Source organism: Sarcophilus harrisii, chromosome 6 (genome assembly GCF_902635505.1).
Source record: "Sarcophilus harrisii chromosome 6, mSarHar1.11, whole genome shotgun sequence".
NCBI lineage: Eukaryota > Metazoa > Chordata > Mammalia > Dasyuromorphia > Dasyuridae > Sarcophilus > Sarcophilus harrisii.
Window position 1 is genome coordinate 66,664,993 of NC_045431.1, and position 17,197 is coordinate 66,682,189.

The 17,197-nt window shown below is 33.4% G+C and overlaps 1 protein-coding gene across 2 annotated transcripts in view; it reads left to right on the plus strand.

Annotated features, from left to right (window-relative positions):
* The window catches only part of IL15 (interleukin 15), a 177,499-nt gene that overhangs the window by 103,298 nt on the left and 57,004 nt on the right, over positions 1–17,197 (plus strand). For both annotated transcript variants that reach the window (XM_031942128.1, XM_012552200.3), the window contains exon 2: positions 10,117–10,241. In XM_031942128.1, coding sequence (XP_031797988.1) covers positions 10,176–10,241 — 66 coding nt within the window. In that variant the 5' untranslated portion in view covers positions 10,117–10,175. The remainder of the gene's footprint in view (positions 1–10,116; positions 10,242–17,197) is intronic.

Consider the following 17,197-nt stretch of genomic DNA (forward strand, 5'->3'; position numbering starts at 1 on the left):
AAAAAAAATTTTAAGTAATTTTAAAAAGTGCTTCAATCTGCATTCAGAGTCCTTCTGTTCTTTATCTGGATGTGGATAGCATTTTCCTTTTGTGAGTCCTTTTTACTTATCTTGGGTCATTGCTTGCTGAGAATTGAGTCTTTTAGAATTGATGATCATACACTATTGTTGATACTGTGTACTCTATTTTTCTGGTTCTGCTCACTTTGCATCAGTTCATATAATTCTTTCCAGGTTTTTCTGAAATCTTCCTCTTTATAATTTTATTGCACAAGAGTATTCTATTACATTCATATACCACAGCTTGTTTAGCCATTCCCTAATTGGTGGTTGTCTCCTCAGTTTTCAATATTTTGCTGCTAAAAGGCTGCTATAAATATTTGTTTGCATTTGTAGATACTTTTCCCTTTTTTATGATATCTTTGGGATACAGACTTGGTGGTGGGATGCACAATTTGGCTGCCCTTTGGGCATAGTTCCAAATTGCTCTCTAGAATGTTTGGTTCTTCAAAATGGAATAGTTCATAACTCTACCAATAGTGAATTAGTGTCCCAATTTTTCCACATTCTCTTCCACATTTATCATTCCTTTTTTTGTCATTTTAGTTACTCTGATATGTGCGAAGTGATACCTCAGAGATGTTTCAATTTGAATTTCTCTGATGGATAGTAATTTAGAACACTTCTTAATATGTGTATATATAGCTTTTATTTCTTCATCTATAAGCTATAACTACTTTAAATGAAATTTAACTTTTTGCCTTTTCTGCTGTCTTTTGTTGATAGTATGTAGAAATACTGATAATTTTATGTGGGTTCATTTTATATCCTGCAACTTTGCTTGAAATTGTTAATTGTTTCAATTAGTTTTTAATTTGAATTTCTAGGGTCCTCTAAGTATACCATCATATCATATGCAAGGACTGATAGTTGGATTCTTCATTGATTATATTTTATTTCTTTTCTTGTTTTTTGCTAGAGCTAGCAATTCTAATATACTATTGAATAATAATGGTGATTAAAGACATCCCTGCTTCACTCCTGATCTTACTGGGAAGGCTTCAAGTTTCTCGCCGTTACAGATAAAGATTGCACTTGGTTTTAGATAGATAATACTTATTTTAAGAAGGGCTCCACTGATTCATCTTATATTTTCTAATGTTTTTTAATATGTGTTATATTTTATCAGAGGCCTTTTCTGCCTTGATTGATATAATCATATGATTGTTGTTTTTGTTATTGATATGGTCAATTATGCTGATAGTTTTCTTAATATTGAAATAGTCAATAGAATATGATCTTTGTGATATATTGCTGTAATCTACTTGCCAGTACTTTATTTACAAAATCAATATAAAATTTTATATCAATATTCATTAAGAAAATTGGTCTATACTTTTCTTTCTCTATTTTTGCCTTTCCTGGTTTAGATATCCACACCATAATTGTATTTATTAAGAATTGAAATCAATTGTATTCTTAACTTAGTTAAATAGTTAAGAAAATTCCAGATAGAATTTTATCTGGAATATTATACAGGAAAAGTTAATGGACCAATCTTTCATCCTTACCTAAACAGAAAGAATGGAATAAACTTAGTTCCATTCTTTTTTTTTTCCCCTCTAATGTTATCAATATAAAAATTTCTCCTTATTTGAATCATCACCTTGCTCAGATTTGATTTAATTTTTTTTGGTAACAAGTAAGCAGACTCATATTCAGAATTTGCTTTACTTTCTGTTGATTTTTCCCTCTTATTGTTTACACATGGAATTCAAATAACTATCCAGTAGACAATAGATGATTTCAATGCATTATCTTTGTGAGTCTCTGACCATTCCTTTTTTTTTTTTTTAATTGAGAAGTACTTTCCCCCTTTCCCTTTTTCTCCTTCCCCTTCATTGGGAAAAGAAAAAGAAAAAGAAAATCCTTTTGAAAAATATGCATAGTTGAAGCAAAAGCAATTTCTGAATTGATCTTATCTCAAAATAGGACTCATTTTGTATTTCAAGTTCATCACTTCTGTGTCATTGTTCATGAATCCTCTGGAATCTTAGTCATGTTGTTGATTAGTTTTCTTAAGTCTTTCAAAGTTGTTTGTCTTAAGGGAAAGCACCTATTATGTGCCAGGCACTGTGTTAAGTGCTTCATAAATATTGTCTCAATTGATCTTTAAAACAAATCAGTCAGATAGATGCTATCATCGTATTTTTATAGTTGACATAACTGAGGCAAGCAGAAGTTAAGTGACTTGACGAGATCACATAGCTAATAAGTGTTTAAGGCTAAATTTGAACTCAGGTCTTCTTCCCTCCAGCACTAAAGTATTATTTTTTTAATCTTATAACTTCTTTTCCTGTTTCTGCCTATTTCCTTCTGCATCAGTTCATATAAATTTCAGGTTTCTCTGAAATCATTCCTTTCAGCATTTCTTACAGTAGACTAGTATTTCATTACTTCATTATTTATATTAGCCATTCCCAACTGTTGAACAACTGATCATTCTGTCATGTTTTTGCTCTGCTTCCAGGCCTCTAAGAATAATTGAGACAAAGATAGTCAGTTCAATGAAACAAAATTGATGTAAATCAGGGACATTTTGATGAATGTTACAAACCAACTCTGTTATATTTGGCATTTGTGGCTAAACTAACTAGATATCAAAAATAATCTTTCCTTTTTCTCTGATTAGTATCATAGTTTCTGTGTACGTGGTCTGTGTACCAGAATATCTATATTTTCCTTGGTTAATATGTATATGGAATACATAGTTGACTGGTACTACTATCCATCTTTAACATGTGGCAGGAAAGTTGTTGCTGGCAAAAATATAAATTGTTATTGGTTCAAGCTTGAAATTTAGCTCCATTCTTGTGGACTTTATATTGTTTTGATAATAAAACTCTATAAAACCAAAACTTGTTTGCTTGCTTTTTTTTCTTCTTTCTTATTTTTTTTTCTTTTGATCTGATTTTTCTTGCGCAGCATGATAAATGTAGAAATATATATATATATATTTATATAGTAGAATTGCACATGTTTAACACAGATTACTTGCTGTTTAGAGAAAGTGGAAGAGAAGGAGTAAAAGTTGGAACACAAGAGTTCGTGTTGAAAAACTATTTTTGCATATATTTTGAAAATTAAAAAAAAACTATTCTGAAAAAGCCAAAACCAGTGTTCTCTCATATCTTATTTATGATGTGTATATTTGTGTATCAACATCTAATACTAGGATCTTTATTGTTTTTTTTTTTTAATTTTGTTTCTTGTCAATTCGGACATTTCTTTGCTATTTTTCAATGTTGCTCTTGCAACTCTATATGCTGGATATGCTCTCAGCTCCTAGATGGATATAGGGATAGTAGAATAATTATATATAATGAATTAAAGGGCTATCAGTTTTCTCTTCCCTCTTGTTTTTTAGTTAAAAGCTTTTTCATTATATTTTCCCAAACTTCTGGGTAATATACTTTTTTTCCCCTTAATAAACTAAACCTTTTTAGAAGTACTCCATCTCTGGCCAAGAGCTCATTATTCTTCCTGACTCCAGAGCTTGTGCTCTATCCATTTATACAATCTAGCTTCCCCTGAACTCATCATCCCTACATTTTGAGTTGTGTTTTAGAATTTACCTCAAAAATGGAAAGGATAGACTAGAATGATTGCATGCTACTTTGAGAGCAACTTGAAGGAAGTTCAGATCTTTAGTCCAAAATTAATTATTATATTCCAGGATCTAGAAATAAGCTGGAGGTATGATCTCAGAATCTCTTTTGATCATTTAAGAATTTTTTTTTGGTGAAGCAATTAGGATTACATGACTTGCCCAGAGTCACACAGCTAGTAAGTATTAAGTGTCTGAGGCTGGATTTGAACTCGGGTCATCCTGATTCTTTCTACTGTCATGCTCTTTCTACTGTACCATCTAATTGTCCCCTTCTGGGAGAAATTTTAAAGGATAGACTAACTGCTAGATGAGGGTCCAAAGTTGACCAATTTTTATAAGAAAGAGAATTAGTTCTGGAAACAAAAAATAGGTGGTTTTGTTGTTCAGTTGTTTTAGTTATGTCTGATTATTTATGATCCTATTTGTTATATTTTTAGAAAAGATATTGATGTGGTATGCTATTTCCTTCAACTCATTTGACAAATAAGGAAACTGAGGCAAACAGGATCAAGTGATTTGCTCAGACTCACTGAGATATTAAGTGTCTGAGATCAGATTTGAACTCGGGAGCTCTTGACTCCAGGCTTGACATTCTATTCATTGTACTTCTTTGATGCCTAGGTAATCTTGACGTTGTGGTAAATTTCTAAGAACATATAATTAAACAGAAAAAGCAGTTATAATAAGAAGTCAGCATATGATTGATAAGAATAATTTGTGCTGAACTGACCTTTTTTCTAATTTGAATTTTGATTGGGTCCCTATATAGACTTACCATGGGATTGTCATTAAAAGAACATTATCAAAATTTCAGCAATGCAATAGATAATGTTATTAATAAATTTAGTTGGAAAAGTGGAAGTGAAATGATAGGTGAATTCACAGAGTAGTAACTGTACCCAAAATGTATTGGTTAATGGAAGGGGCCCATCAGGAAGGAATTTTCTAGTAGCATATTATAGGGCTATGTCCTTGGTCCTATTCTTCTCAATATTTTTATCAGTTATCTGCAAGGAGATCTAGAAAGCAGGTGTACTCTTTCTTTGGATTATTCAGTCTAAGTTAAGGCATAATTCCAATAATGTCATTCCTTGACCTAAAAGCTTTGGCTGATTGTCTAATGCTATTGAATTATTTATCCTGGATTCAAGGCTGTCTGCTTTCAAGATACCATCTTGACTTTCAATACTTTCTTGCCATGATGGTGAGGAAATACTATGATTTTTTTGTGAGCCATTATTATTGTTTCCTTTCACCTGCTCTCAGCTTTTTTCCAGACTGGCCCTTCTATGACTAACACATCCTGTATATTTCCTCTTGGGATCCTTTGTCCAAATCAGGCCATCTGCTTGGAGTAGCTGTTTCAAAGAGAAGAACTAGAACCAACGGGTAAAGATAAATAAGGGACAAATTTCAGCATAGAAGTAAGGACGAATTTTCTAGCTATTAAAATGGTCCAAAATTGTAATGGACTACTTCATGAATTAGTGGACTCCCCTTTCAGTGAACATTTTCAAGCAGAAACTCATCATAGTATTATAGATTTAAGGTCTTGTTAGAAAACTTAACATCATCTACTTTAATTTCTTTACTTTATGGCTGAGGAGGAGACCTAAAAATAACTAAATGCCTGGGTTGTAGTCTCATATGTAGCAGATACCAGAGCAAGATTTAAATTCAGGTCTTCTGATTCAAAATACATGTTTTTTGTTTCCTTATTCAATCTGTCTAGGACATAGAGTTTTTTGCTATTTCTTGTATAGAGGAAAGGAAATAGATTTAGAGGAAATGAGTTGAATTGTTTAAGAATGCATAGCAAATAAGTAGAAGAACCAAGTCTGGAAACTAGTTGTTTTTGCTTTACTATACAATCTGGTTTTTTAAAAATTATAATACTCTCAGTAATTAGTTATTAATTTGATATTTGGTAGCAGTAGAGTAGGAAGGGAAGAAACAGAAGCAGATAGAGATCTGATTCAGGTTTGTATAAGAGAGTAAAAGAGAACTAGGGATCAGCTCTCTCCTCCCTTTTGGTCTGTCTCTCCATCTTTCTCCTCTACCTTTTCCTCTTTTTATTTTCTTCCTTTCTTTTCTCTTTTCATATTTATCATCTCTCTTCTCTCATCTCCTCAAGACCTTCAGGAATTCAACTAGAAAATTGTCAAGTGATGGAAGTTGTGGATTTCACTAAACTTGATGTGCATGGGCTGGACATGGCTGTTGTTGCTTGTCCTTTGCTTGGAAGAAGACCCATGACATCACAGATCAAGAATGAACCCAGCATGAATTGGACTAAAATGAGACAGTAGAGTCATCGGTTTCATTCTCTCATTTATCTAAGTCCAGTGACAAGAGAAAAGTTAAGATGACAGGGCCTGGTCCTGTAGATCATCTTGGTGTTTTTGATGTTTTCTATATCTGATCAAGATTTAGGTTCTTCTCTGGGCTGCTTTAGCTGCCTTTGTGACCATTAGAACAAAATTTTCTTATTCTACTGTGCATCCTTGTAAGCCCAGCTACTGAACAAGATAAGCCCCAGTGAATCACTTGGGCTTGGAAGTTCTGAACTCCACGAGGGCTAAAGCTAGTTGAGTGTCTGCACCAAACCTATCTCCAACATGGAGCCCTTGGAGCAGAGAACATTAACCCTAACCTTAGCCTTAACCTGCTACGGCAGGCTACCTAAAAAGGAGCAAAGCTCAGCTAAAAAAGACACATTAGGTGTAATACACCGCTCCTATGCTCTGTGTCATCACAGCTCTTTATCAAGATTTGTAAGTTCTAGCCCTTAGTGGGCACAAGCTGCTTTTCTTCCTTAGTGAAAGTGCTCCGTCTCTCCTTTTAATTGGATAGGATTTTTTCTTTTGTAACAGAAAATTCCCTATAAGGAAATGTTAGATTTTAGTTCTCTGGAAAGGAATAAATGCCATTGACCCCATGAGAACTCTCCAGAATGCCCTATTAGTTGATGCTTCTGTCTCCACATCAATATAGTTTTGCATTTACTTGATTTGTATTTATCTGCATATGTGCTATATCCTACCCAATGCAATGTAAGCTCTTTGAAGGCAGGATCTATTTCATTTTTGCCTTTGTATCTTTAAGGCAATGCTTAGTGATTTGTTAGTGGTGGTGGTTGTCATTTTGGTTGTGTCTGACTTTCCATGACCTCTTTTGGGGTTTTCCTGGGAAAAATAGGAGGTATGGTTTGCCATTTCCTTTTCCAGCTCATTTTACAGATGTAGAAACTGAGGCAAATCATGTTAAGTGACTTATCCAGGATCACACAGTTAATAAGTGTTGGAGAAATGCATTTGAACTCAGATTATCCTGACTCCAGGGCGACTATTCTATCCACTGTGCTACCTAGCTGCACTATGTCTGCAGTAGATACTTAAATTTTTATTGAATTCTGTTTGTTGAATCACTCTGTATCAATCAGTTTCCTTGTCTGTAATACAAGCTGGTTTGACTAGCTTGACCTCTAAGGTTTTTCAGCTTTTAATGTATGATTCTATTCACTCTTCTAGAGAATAGCATAATTTTAATATCAAGCTTATTAATTATTTTAAACAAAGCAATGAATAAATTAGTGTATTGATCCAAATATTGATCGCCTTAACTTTTAAAATTTCACATGGTTTATCTAAAACTTGAATACAGTCTATAATTGATGTTATTTTTCAGTCTTTAAAAAAACTGTGGCCTTTGAAAAAAAGCATGTTACATGAGTATAAACTGTGATAACAGTGAACTTTATAAAAAATACTTACTAAAACTCCTAGGACCTCAATTACCTCTATGCAAATGACTTTCAGATATACATATCTAGTTCTAGTCTTTCATCTGAACTCCTGTACACCATCATCAATAGCTTATTGGCTATTTCCCATTGGATATCTATAGCCATCCTAAACTTAATGTTAACACATTCTATGTCTTCTCAAACCATCCCTTTAAACAATTTCCCTAATTCTGTTAAGGGTACCCACCATCTGTCCTTTCAGTTATCCAGGGTACAATGTTATGGTCATCCTCAAACCTTCATTCTCTTTCATACCCGATAGTCAGTTGCCAAGTTCTATTGGATCTACCTCAATTGCCACTTGGCTTCTGTTCCCTTTTCTCCCCTCATGGGCCATTATCACTTCTCTCTCATACTGTTCTACCTTGCTAATGTTCCAAACAGATGTCAAAGTCATATTCCTAAAGCATATTTCTTATTATGTTATTCCCTGACTCACAATGCTCCAGTAGTGGTCTTTTATTTCAAAGACCACATTTATTTCAAAGGTTCAAGTACAATCTCTTCTGTATAGCATTCAAAGCCTTTTATAATCTGGGTCCAACACACTTCTTCAGACTTATGATACAAGAATCTCCTTCATGCTGTTCTATATATATATAGCATTCCACTGCTTGTCTTAGTTACTTTTCATGAGCAAATCTTCGTGATTAGAATGCACTCCCTCTTTACCTTCATTTTATTTTGTAATTTGGGTCCTTTTCCATTTTTTTTTAATTATCTGAGATGCAGACCCAGCTGGACCAAAAGGTATATAGTTTTATTTAATTTTTTTAAAATTAAAACTTTTTTATTTTCAAAACATTTCAAAACATACACATGGATAATTTTTCAATATGGATAAAATTTCAACCCTTGCAAAACCTTGTGTTCCAAATTTTCCCCTCCTTCTTCCCACCCCACCCCCTAGATGGCAAGTAATCCAATATATGTTATACATGTTAAAATATATGTTAAATTCAATATATTTTACCTCCATTTTTAAGTGTAATTGATTGGCATGGTATAGAGCCCAATTTCTTAACTATGGTTTGCAACCCTATATGGAATCTTATAACTGAATGTGGGGGCCATGAAATTATGATTTATTATCAGTGTTTCATTTATATATTTTATGTATATCTGGGGTCACATGAAAATTTCTCAACCCAAAAGGGGTTGTGTATGACAAAAAGTTTCAGAAGCCCTGGTATACAATATAGCACTTGGAAAGAGGAACATCGAGTTTAAATCCTGCCTCACATATTGGCTAGTTGTGTGACCTTGGGCTAGTCACTTAATTTCCCTGTGTTTGAATTTCCTCATTTGTAAAAATCTCAGTAACTGCTTCATAGGACTGTTGGTGATCAGATGAAATAACGCATATAAAGCTTTTTGCAAACAATAAAGTGCTAATTGCCACCAATTATTATCAGCTACTACTTAGAACTTTTAGTATCCTTCAAAGCTCAACTAGAGAGCCATCTATTATGGGAAGATTTTTTTAGGATTCTCTCCCAGCTACTAGTGCTTCTTCCCACATGGAGCTTTCAGTGCTTTCTGTTTATATATTTTATATTAATTTTATACATATATGTTTTTTCCTTAATAGAATATAAACCCCTTGAAAACAGAAAGGTACCAGTTTTTGCCTTTTTCATTCCCAGTACCCAGAACTGTTGGGGACATAGTCGATGACTAGTTGGTTGACCCTTTGTCAGATTGCATCTGCAATGAAGCATTTTTGTTCGTGGGAAGGTACTTTATATGTGGTTTATACCCTCAAGGAATTTAACACTCTACTACCAAGACTGAGGTTTTCTCCTCCAAAATCTGATATACATGTTTACTATAAATATAAGTTCTATTTTCAAAAATCCTTATAGTGCCTGGAACAATCGGTGCCTGATTGATTCTTAGGAACTGAATAGGTGAGCTCAAGGGAAGATATATCTGCATGTAGAAAATCAAATATTGATTTTCTATTTGATTCTATTATGTAACAACCTCAGCCATGTTTTTGTTTATTTTTTCCCCTGAGTTAAGTTCAGAAGTTCATGACTCCAGAAGTTCAGTTTTTCCTCTCTGAACTCATTTAAAATCCAGTTGTCCTATAGACTCAGTTACATTATCTCTATATAGCTTTGCTATCCCCACACAATTAATGAAGATCTGTTATCTCACATATCAGCCTTATAAGATGCAGGTGGATGCCAGTAAGTCTGTTATTGCTGACACTAACTAGCCATACAGGTGGATGCCACCAATAAGCTTTCCATAAGAACAAAATGGAAGGAGGATTTGTTATTAGTCCTGCCTTCCAGACTTCCATCCAATCATATTATTTTTCACCATGTATGATACTTCAGAATTTGGGACCAATCATATTGTTTTCCATCTTTGATACTTTCTGTTCTTTGTTTTCTTGTCAAAACTATGTAAAGGCTAGCAAGCCCTTCCTGGTAGTCTCTTGGTTGACTGAGCAGTCAGGTGTTTGGTACTTTTTGCCTCAGTTTACCCTGATTTCAGTCATGACAGTGCTATGTTTATCTCCATTTTAACTCTCTTTTTGTAACAAAACCCTCTTTTGTTATTGATTTTGGAACCAGAACTCTAAAGCAGAAAACATTCATTTTTTTTCTTTTTCTTTTAAATTCTATAGAGTCCAATTCCTGATGCAGCCATTTGGCTCCATGGAGTAATGTTGCAGCATCATGCACCATGCTGGTAATGTCACGGGTACCACGGAAGACATCGAGAGCATACAGCCAGTCTATTGGGGGTAGGGTAAGTGATTAAAAAAAGTTTTCAATTCCATGCAAAAAAGTTATGTGGCTAATAATAATGGAAAAAATGGTGGTCATGATACTAGAACATTGCTTAAAGACAGATGGTATAATGTCAGCATCTGACAGCAGAAGCAGGATTGGGATCTTATCAGTAATTTTACTTGATCCCTTTTGAGGAGTAAGATCTCTGGAAACAATTCTCTACTTTTCAAGAGATTATTCTATTGGAGTGGTTAGTTCTTACTTTGGGTTGGGGTTGGAGTTAACCTGGAGTCCTTTAACTTCTTATTGTTGTTGTCACTTTTAATATCTTGCTGCCATACAACAATATTGTAAGGTATGAATATGTGGACAATTTTTGATGAGCAACCACAGTGCAGGTTGCTGAGAAAATGTCTCTCTTAGTATTTTTATCTCTTTTAAACTATGCTATCTAGACTCTTTTCTAATCATCCCCTTTATCAGTAAATAGTCAGACACAATTTTTGATGTAGAGACATTTGGCAGCCAAGAAAGTGAATTCAATCTTAGTCTTCATATGAGTGGTATGGCATTCAGGGTACTTTACCCTAGGCAGACCACACTTTGGGCACTGTGCTCACTGCTGGGGCACCATATTTTAGAAAAAATATTAACAGATTGGTCAGTGTCCAGATTAAGGGAGCCAGCATGGTGAAAGACCTGGAATTCATGTCATAGGAGAATTATTTGAAGAGCTTAATGTTTTGCCTGGAGGCTGAAGTACAAGAGAAATAACTTTCTTTACAAGCCTTTAAGAGGCTCTATTGGAAGTTGGATTGAGATCTTTCTTTTTAGTTTCCAAGAACAAAATGAGGTTCAGTAGATAGAAGTTGGAACGAGTTAAACAAATGATTTAAATGAATGAAAAACTGTCAATCTCCATAAATGGATTGGGCTGCCTGGGTAGGAAGCTCCTGGAAAATCTTCAAGCAAAGGTTGGATCTCTACTTGTTGCCTGTGATACATCTTTGCTGTTGCAGTTGTTGCTGCTGGTAGTGGTGATAAACATTCTTATTCAGATTTGGATTAATCTAGATTTTCTCTAAGAGCCCTTCCAAATCCATGATGATGTTGATTTTCATATTCAAGGCACTTCATGGTCTTCTCATCCATATGAACTTTGAGAAAATCAAAGATGTCAAAAATGAAATCCTACTGTCCTGAACAATTTAGGACAGTTAAATGTTGTGTGGTCATGGCAATATTGCCATTTTGTCAAGTTATGGGATCTGGAAAAAAAAAAAAGTAACTAATGGTGTATTTCCCTTACTTTGAATTAGCAACTATTAGAACCTATCTCTGAATTGATTAGAGGAAAGAAGGAGGTATCAATCATATTCTTCCTAGATCCTGGGTAGTTTTTTGAATGAAATTTTTGAATTTTTTGGGAGCTGAATTTTCTCAAGATAATGGTTTACAAACCAGAGGTTAGAAGGGATGAGAAGAGTTAACGAGAAGTTGTTGCTTATTCATATTTAAAAATCCAGAATCTTAAAGGTGGAAAATCAAGTTTGGCTTCTAGTCAGCTTATGAATACATTGTAGTTAAAGAGATTTCTTATTTCATTTTCCTGCTGGTGCTGTGATCACCTAATTTGATAGCTTTCCCCAGAAGTGTAACTTGTGGTGATAGAGGCCAGACAAATCAGTATTTGTGTTGGCTTTTTGCCATTTTACTGTACTAAGTCTGACTCCATCTGGAGTGTTATATTTAGTTCTTGGCATAATATTTTAGGGAAAAAAAACCACAGAAATAAGCTAGAGAGTGATAAGAGAGGGCTATCACAATTAGTCAGTCAACATGCATTTATTAGGCACATATTTATATGCTAGGAATTATGCTGAGTGTTGGGGACCTAAAACGGGGTAAAAGGAAAAAAAAAAGAAAGAAATTCTTTCTTACAGTCACAGATCCCACTTGCCTTCAAGGAGCTTACATTCTAAAGGAAGAGACAACGCATATGTTAATAGGTATATGCAAGATATATACAGGATAGATGGAGGGTTACTTTAGAAGGGAAGACACAAAGCAGATAGACGGGGAAAGTATGATTGAAAAACTTTTAGTTCCCATCATATGATTACCACTTGAAGACAATTCTTTGGAGCTAAATCAGGAAAGTGCTTTTTTTTTTTTTACTTTTTACAGGGAATTAGGAGTGTTATTATATAGAAATATATAATATATAAAATATTATTATATGTAATTATTACCTAATATATCATAATATGACTCATATAAGATATAGAAATATTTTTATATAGGACCATCTACCCTATCATAATAGTATTTTTTGTAGTGAAACATTTGTATTCATTTGTAGCATCCTTTTCTTTTTCTGGTAGCATGGGTATCTTGCCTTCTTGTTATAGAGACAAATGTTTATATATGCATATCTATCTATCTATATATGTTTTACTGAGTTCCTTTGAAATGAAAACTAAAGGAGGACAGATTTTTCTTGGCTGATTAGTGTGACTGATTGAAAGGATCATGAATTTAGGAATATTAGGTTATCTAGTACAGGCTTCTTAAACTTTTTCTTACTTGTGACCATTTTTTAACCTGAGAAATTTTTATATGACCCCAGATATATAGATAAATACACAAATCAAACATTTGCTGATAATAAAAAATAATTTTGCGATCTCCACATTCATTTACCAGACATGGGGGCACATCCCACAGTTTAAAAAGCTTTGATCTAGTTCAACTCCTTCATTTTGCAAATGAAGAAATTGAGGTACAGAGAAGTTGTGATTGCCCAAGGTTAAGCAAACAGTAAAGATAGAAGAGCTGGGATTTAAACCTGGAATCACTTTCTACAAATCCGGAACTCTTTTTACTTTGATATGGGTTCTATGTATTTTGTGTATATGTGTATCATATATCTTTTGCTATGAGTCCTAAGATATACATTTACCTATATATATATATATATATATATATATATATATATAGTCAGAGCAAGTCAATAAGCATTTATTAAATATCTATTATATGCCAGGCACTGTGCTAAGTCCTGGGGCTACAAAGGCAAAAATGATCCTTGTCCTCAGGGAGCTTTCATGATAATGAAAGAAACCAGAAGTAAACAATTATGAATATAGAATGGGTGAGTGTATAACCACATATACATATTGGTATGTATACACACGTCATATTTTCATAATTATTTACATACATGCACATTTATATGTGACAAAAGATTGACATATATTGAAAAGGAATATACAGATGAATAAATAAAAATATATTTCTTTTTTCTCTCCCCCCTCACCCCAAGCAAAACCTTGGGCTTCTTTGAATTATTGGAAGTGAGAGGGGCAGGGATGAAGAAAGATCTCATGTTGGAGGTGGCAATTAAATTGATCACTAAAGGAGGCTACTAAATATACATGGAGGCAAGGATTTAGTATATTCCAAACATAAGGGATGAGATAAAGTATTTTATGTATTGGAGACAATATGAATTTCATTAAAGACTTTGTCCTTAGGAAAAAAATAATGGGGAAAAAGGCAGATACAGTTCCTTTCCAAAGATATGATTCTGTGGAAACATTCTCCATTCCTTAGGAGTTTAGTAAAACAGTTTTGTAAAGAATCTTATTAACTAGAGATGCAAATGAGAAAAACTTAAATAAAATATATACTTTGGATAAAGTAGACGGTTTAAAATTGTGAAAAAGTTTGATAAGAAAGTAAGAAAATCCCAAATGTCACAATACCCTGAAAATGAACATAAACCAAGATCTGACTTTGCAAGCCTCAAGGAGGCTAAAGCAGGCATTTGAATTATGAGCATAGAATGGAGCTTTCTGACATTTATGCTTGACTAGGTGCAACAAGCTATAGGAATTATGACCAGTAGGTCACCTAGTGACAAGAAATGTGGCTATATAGTATATCTGTGGAAGTTTGTGGTTTCTGTCCATTAAAAAAAATTGGCCCCAATCCATGGCGTTATAGAAAAGTATTAAAAAACAACAATCTGAGTTCCTTAACTCGACCCAATTTAACTAAAATCGATAGAAGTAATTTGCAGGAGCCCATTAACTGGCTATAATTAATGAACCCATTTATCTGCTCAATTTGGGTAGATTACTAAAGTGTGTATTTTCCTAACTGAATTTTATTGATTGCAGGTTGAGATGAGATGGTTTATTTTTACAGTACATTTATAAAGAAGAGAAAGATTCTTTTTTGTTCACAAATATCAACCCAGAAATTATACTGTATTGTTTCTTTCAGGATGTCGATGCTCACATTTATCTTTGTTTATAATACAACTTTGCTGAAACCTTAACATTGTAAAATAAAATACAACTTATTAAAGTTTTCAGATTTCAAGAAATGATATTTTGATTGTGGGCCTTTTAAAAGATAACATCCAGATTATTGTGTGACTTGTTGAGTATTTTGAACAAATTCATTTGGGGTTTTCTTTGCAGAGATATTGAGGGTTTTTTTTTTCCATTTCTTTTTCCAACTCATTTGACAGATGAGGAAACTGAGACCAACAGGATTAAGTGACATAGATAGTTTGAGGCTGTGTTTGAACCCAGATGTCTTACTGAGTCCTTTGGTTATCCTTGGCTTCTTTATCTTTCTGACTGACAAAGTAATAGTTTTGTCAGTCCATCCTTCAATCAGCTGTCAAATTGATGTTCATAAAGCATAGTCGCCTCTTTATTTGCTTAACTCCAGTGGCTCCTTATTACTTCAGGACCAAATATATAAGGTCCTCTGCTTTGTTTTTTTTTTTTTTTTTTTTTTTTTAAACCTGATCCCTTCCTATCTTTCCAGTCCTCTGACACTTCTTGAATTGAATTGACACTCTTCTCCATACTTTGCAAAACTCAGACACTGGCCTCCTTTTTGTTCTTTACATAAGACATTCCATCTCCTGACTCAGTACATTTTCAAGGGCTGTCTCCCTGTACCTGACATTCTCTCACTTTTTGTCTCAATCTTTCCACTTCCCTGGCTTCCTTCAAGTTCCACCTAAAATTCTACCTTCTGTTAAGAAGTCTTTCCAAATTGCTCTAATGCTACTCCCTTCCCTCTAAGGTTATTTTCCTTTTTCCTTATTCATCTTTGGAAATAGACTTATAAGTGGTATCGCTGGGCCAAAGGGTAGGGGTACTTTAAAAACACTTTGGGCATAATTGGATTGCTCTCCAAAATGGCTAAATCTGTTTGGAATTCCACTGGCAGTGAATTAGTGGTCAAATTTTTCCACATCCCTTGTAATTTTTGTCCCTTTTCCATTTGATGATTTTAGATTAAAATGATGTCTCAAGATTGTTTTAATTTTCATTTCTCTAGTCAATAATGATTCAGAGCATGTTTTTCAGTAATATAAATTGTTTTGATTTCTTCATTGCAAAATTACTTCTTTTGACCATTTATTAATTAGGGAATGGTTTATTTTTTTACAAGTTTTTTAAATGTTTGAGATGAGGCCTTTATGTAAGAAAACATTATTTCCCCCAATTTTCTGCTTTCCTACTGATCTTAGCTGCATTTATTTTATTTGTACAGACTTTTTAAAAATTTAATATAACCCGAAATAATCATTTTCCACCTCATACTGCTCTCTAGCTCTTGTTTATTCATAAATTGTTCATCTGTCCATAAGTCAGATAGTAATATGTTTTGTGATCTTTAAATTTTCTTATGATATCTAGGTCATATGTGCATTTTGACCTTATCAATAGTGTCAGTAAATGGTATAAGATATTGGTTGATGCCCAATTTTTACCAGACTTTTCCAGCTTCCCCAACCTTTTTAAACCAAATGATGAATCTTATTCCCCACACCTAAGTTTTTACACTTGTCAAAGACAATGCTACAAGTCATTTGCTGCTGTGAATCATACATCTATTGTCTTTTTTACCTTTTTATTCCCTTAACCACTACTAGATTTCTTTGATAATTACTGCCTTGTAATATAATTTAAGATCTGATACTGCAAAACCTCTTTCCTTTACATTTTTATTACTTCCCTTGATTTTCTTGACCTTTTGTTCTTCTAAATGAATTTTATTATTTTTTTCTAACAGTAAAATATAAAGATAAGGTTAATAAAATTTAGAATAAAAAACCCCATTAAATCAATAAATAAAATTAGGAAATGCTTTTATGAAAAAATAGATAAACTATTAGCAAAATGATTTTTTTTAAGGGAAGAAAGCCAAATCACTAGTATTAAAAATAAAAAAGTGTAAATATACCACTAATGAAGATGAAATCAAAACAGTTATAAGGAGTCATTTTGCCCAGTTATATGTCAAAAATTTTAACAATTTAATCAAAATGGAAGAATATTTACAAAAATAGAAATTTCCTTAATTAGAAGAAGAGGAAATAGAATATATTTTTCTTTTTTTTTCTTTTTCTTTTTTTTTTTTTGGCTAGGCAATTGGGGTTAAGTGACTTGCCCAGGGTCACATAGCTAGAAAGTGTTGAGTGTCTGAGAATAGATTTCAATTCAGTTTTTCCTGACTTCAGGACCTGTCCTGAACACATAGATACTTCTTCCAAATATCTAAACAGATCTATTTTGGAAAAATAAATTGAATAAGCCATATAGGAATTTCCTCAGGAAAAAGCAGTAGAACCAAGAGATTCACAAGTAAATTCTATTGAACAGTTAAAGACCAACCTATTACAATATTAAATAAATTGTTTGGGATAATAGGTAAAGAAAGGGTCCTACCAAACAACTTTTTTGCATCTGTTTTGGAATTCAGAGTGTTAGAGAGTGGCCTGGGTCACTGACAAGTTAAATCATTTGCCCAGGATCACATTGTTTTTGGGTGTTAGAAGTAGAATTTAAACCCTATGTTTCTTAGGCAGTTTTCTCTACTACTCTGATCCCCAGTGTTAAACATGAGGAACTGAGACTCACAGATATTGAATGTCTCAGA